The following is a 4,251-nucleotide window of genomic DNA, read 5'->3' as shown; positions in this document are numbered from 1 at the left end:
GAGTGCCTTGTGTTCAGTTTGTGAGAGTGAAATTGTATATGCCGAGTGGCATTTTTAAACTTCTCTATTTTATTACTCATATTTTTGCTAGTTTCGTATTGTTTTCCTTTTTTCACAAATTGTTAGGCTTATCTAGTCATAGAGACTAGGTGCCGTCACGAGGAAGAACTTGGGTCATGACATATAATTTATATAGCAAATGACAACACTTACGATCCATTTTGTTTCGGTGATCTTTGCCCCTAAATATCAAATTTATTGAATGCATTCCAAAAAGACTTATGATTTTTCTCAAACTGTGAGAACTTTAGTAAGTGGGGGATCATGCGAGCATACATTTCAATGTGTTTCAATCCATCCTCATATGGTTCACTATATATGGAAATACATATCAATCTTTTTCTCATTCAAGTCCAATATCCCCAAAAGAAAATGCGTCACATCATCATCATTTTCTGAAGGTAGCCGACATGGAAAAAAGATTTTATCAACCTCTGTCCAAGCAATTCCACATTTAGATGGTCACCCCACACATATGGTGTGAGAACCAATTGATTATCACCACACCAAAACTCATCTGAAGCATCTTCATTGAAATATTTATACACAAGTAGCATATATTTATCAAAAACTATATCTGTAGTTGTGCAATGAAATGGATGGCACAAGGGTGGTAGCATTCCTTCTTTCTCAAATAATACAAGGCAATGTCAATGTTCTTCATAAAAAGGCAACAAAAAAAATCCATTAGTCATAAATAATTAAAAAATAATAAATTAAGAAGAAAAAAAAGAAATGTCTTGTAAATTATCAAACCTTATCATCAAGTACATAGCTACTATCTGAAAGCTCAAGGAAGAACATTTTGCTACTGATTTTTTGATTGTACAATTTATATGGATTCTTAATCATACCATTTGTGTGTGTGTGTGTGTATGTATATATATATATATATATATATATATATATATATATATATATATATATATATATATCAGTTTGTCCCCTGAAAATTTGAAAATATCAAAGTTAGTCCTCAATTCTTAATTAGAAATGCATAATTTCAAAAATTAAGGAAACTTGGTCCTGAAGTTAATGTTGGAAGTTCAAAAATTAAGGACAGGTAGTCCTTAACTTAGAGTTACAAGCACAAAAATTAAGGATATGTAATCATAAACTTAGAGTTACAAGTTCAAAAGTTAAGGACACTTGGTCCTTAACTTAGAGTTGGAAGTTCAAAAATTAAGGACACTTGGTCCTTAAATTAGAGTTGGAAGTTCAAAAATTAAGGACACTTGGTCCTTAACTTAGAGTTACAAGCACAGAAATTAAGGACAGATAGTCCTTAACTTAGAGTTACAAGCATAGAAATTAAGGACAAGTAGTCTTGAACTTCGAATTCCTAGTTCAAAAGTTAATGACATGTAGTCCTGAACTTAGAGTTACAAGCTCAAAAGTTAAGGACAGGTAGTCCTAAACTTAGACTTACAAGCTCATAAATTAAGGAAATTTGGTCCTGAACTTAAGAGTTGGAAGTTCAAAAATTAAGGACACTTGGTCCTTAAGTTAGAGTTACAAGCACAAAAATTAAGGACAAGTAGTCCTGAACTACGAGTTCCAAGTTCAAAAGTTAAGGACATGTAGTCCTGAACTTAGAGTTGAAAGTTCAAAAATTAAAGACTCACGATCCTGAAGTTAGAGTTGGAAGTTCAAAAATTAAGGACAGGTAGTCCTGACCTTAGAAGTTGAAGAAACAAATGTAAGCAATTAAGAAATAATGAATACATTTAGGGACTTACACTTTTTTTCCACCTTTCGTTTTCTCCTTGCCCAACCACCCAATGAATTTCTTCAATAACTTTTCATTATCTTTGGCATAATGAAAAATACATGTACGAGTATATTTTGATTTTATCCAGCCCGTACACTCGGGAGTATTTTCATTGTGCGCCATCAATATTCCTCTTTTGTTTTTCAGTTCAAAAGGAGATTTCAATTGACAACTAAGATTCTTATTCCTTTTCCCTCGACCAAGGTCTTCTTCAACATTTCCTTCAACATCCATAGACAAGCCCTTATCAATGCTCATTTGTGTAGTCGGAGGAGTTGGATTAAGAATAGCAAATGATGGACCATAAAACCAATACTTCTCTCTTCCTTTTCATAGTATATTGGTTAACAACTTCATTTTTGTTTTGCTGTGCAAGCAACACTACATATACATTAGTTTTCTGCAAGTCTTCAATTTTGGGACAAATTGTCAAATGAAGAGATAAAAACTCAGGACACAAGTTTTGAAATGTCCTGACAATTTGAAGTATGAATCTAATATTAAGGACACAATTCTTCAAAATGTCCTTAACTTCTAGAATTTCACCTGAATAAATGAATTTAATACCTGGGTTGGGCACCCTGTCTTCTTGTATTTCTTTAACAAATAATGGAGCTGAGATATTGCTTATGCTTGTTCTATCCATTGCATTTTCTTTATGTTGCTACTGTTCTCCATGTTATTTGCTTGCAAGTTCACAAGATTCTTCAAATATTTACAAGAGCTAACACAATTAGTACTTGTTACTAATCTTTGACTAAAACTAACATGTATAAGATGAAAAAAAATTTGTCTAGCCTTTTGCAACTGTCAAGATCATGCCAGTTAAATCATTATCTTGACTAGCATTGTCTTTAAGTGAGAGAGAGAGGTGTAGAGATATTATATGTTCCTTCTATACACTTGCAAAGAATCTCACTTATGCTTGTTCCTTGGGTATTTACTATGTCTTGAGATTGTCCTCCACTACTCTCTTTTGAAACTTCATCATCTTGATGTTCCACTTTCTTTTAGTTTGCTCTGCAAGAAAAACTACAACAATTAAGAAGGGAAAAATTAGCAAATCATGCAATAATGCGGCCTTGTTGAGAGTAAACTGGGTACAAATTTAATTTTTCAAAGAAAGAACTTAATACATATGTTGTCCACCCTATCTTCTGATATTTCTTTAAGAACTGACGGAATTGAGATATCGTATGTTCCTTCAACATATTTATCTTGAGATTGCACTCCATCTTCTTTCTTTTCAGCTTCACAAGATTCTGTAAGATTTACAATTAATACTTGTTTCTAATAATTTACTGAAACTAACATGCAACAGATCATGAAAATTCCATCTAACCTTGATTAGCATCATTAAAAATTTCCAAAATTCTCTTTAAGGGAGAGAGGTGTAGATAGTTCATATATTACAACAACAACAAACCCAGTTTGATCCCAATAGGAGGGGTCTGGGAAGGGTCATCTGTACGCAGACCTTACCCCTACCTAATGCAGGTAGAGAGGTTGTTTCCAATAGACCCTCGGCTTAGGAAGGGCAAGAAGAAGAAGAAGAGGAAAGCAAGGAAGGAAGAAAGATGTAAGAGAAAAGAAAAGGGAGAGATAAATGATAAGTAGTACCAAATAATAGCAACAGAGAATACAATACCTTAGGCGAACAAAACCACATAATGTCATAAAAAAACCTAAGCATATTAAGAGACATGCATGCTTCTAAGACTATCAGTGAACAATTACAAACTACATACTAACCTTCTACCTTAATCCTCGACCTCCACACCCTCCTATCAAGGGTCATGTCCTTGGTAAGCTGAAGAAGCGCCATGTCCTGCCTAATCACCTCTCCCCAATACTTCTTAGGCCTACGTCGACCTCTTCTCAAAGTCTCCATGGCCAACCTCTCACACCTCCTGACAGGAGCATCAATGCTTCTTCTCTTAACCTGTCCAAACCATCTCAGCCTTGACTCCTGCATCTTGTCCTCCACGGAGGCTACTCCCACTCTATCCCGGATAACTTCATTCTTAATCCTATCTCTCCTGGTACACCCACATATCCATCTCAACATCCTCATCTTTACTACTCTCATCTTCTGTACGTGAGAGTTCTTGACTGGCCAACACTCAGCCCCATACAACATAGTCGGTCGAACCACCACTCGATAAAACTTACCCTTAAGTCTTAGAAGCACATTTCTATCACACAAAACACTGGAAAGTGAGCCTCCACTTCATCCATCACGCCCCGATGCGATGTGCGACATCTTCGTCAATCTCCCCGTTACCCTGGATAATAGACCCGAGATACTTAAAACTCGCTCTCTTGGGGATAACTTGAGCATCAAGCTTAACCTCTACGTCTGCATCATGGGTCCCGTCACTGAATTTGCACTCCAAGTATTTTGTCTTGGTTCTACTCAG

General features: G+C 35.4%; 1 protein-coding gene across 1 annotated transcript; it reads right to left on the bottom strand.

Moving 5' to 3' along the window:
* Window positions 1-2,774: 2,774 nt before the first annotated feature.
* Window positions 2,775-3,905, bottom strand: LOC138870028 (uncharacterized). Its single transcript, XM_070147511.1, has 3 exons — window positions 3,584-3,905; window positions 2,968-3,093; window positions 2,775-2,863 (listed from the first exon to the last, which is right to left on the bottom strand). Exons 1-3 carry the CDS (start codon window positions 3,903-3,905, stop codon window positions 2,775-2,777), a joined length of 537 nt encoding a protein of 178 aa, XP_070003612.1.
* Between the last annotated feature and the right edge of the window lie 346 nt (window positions 3,906-4,251).

Source organism: Nicotiana sylvestris, chromosome 1 (assembly GCF_000393655.2).
Source record: "Nicotiana sylvestris chromosome 1, ASM39365v2, whole genome shotgun sequence".
NCBI lineage: Eukaryota > Viridiplantae > Streptophyta > Magnoliopsida > Solanales > Solanaceae > Nicotiana > Nicotiana sylvestris.
This window is presented reverse-complemented; position numbering and strand designations above follow the sequence as displayed.

Bases quoted from the DNA above. Each gene is read 5' to 3' on its own strand.
- LOC138870028 (XM_070147511.1), bottom strand. From the start codon at position 3,905: ATGAGGATGTTGAGATGGATATGTGGGTGTACCAGGAGAGATAGGATT. The intron at 3,094-3,583 runs GTTAGTATGTAG...TAAATCTTACAG, and splicing joins GTCGAGGATTAAGGTAGAAG to AATCTTGTGAAGCTGAAAAG. The intron at 2,864-2,967 runs GTATTAAGTTCT...TAATTGTTGTAG, and splicing joins AGATAGGGTGGACAACATAT to TTTTTCTTGCAGAGCAAACT.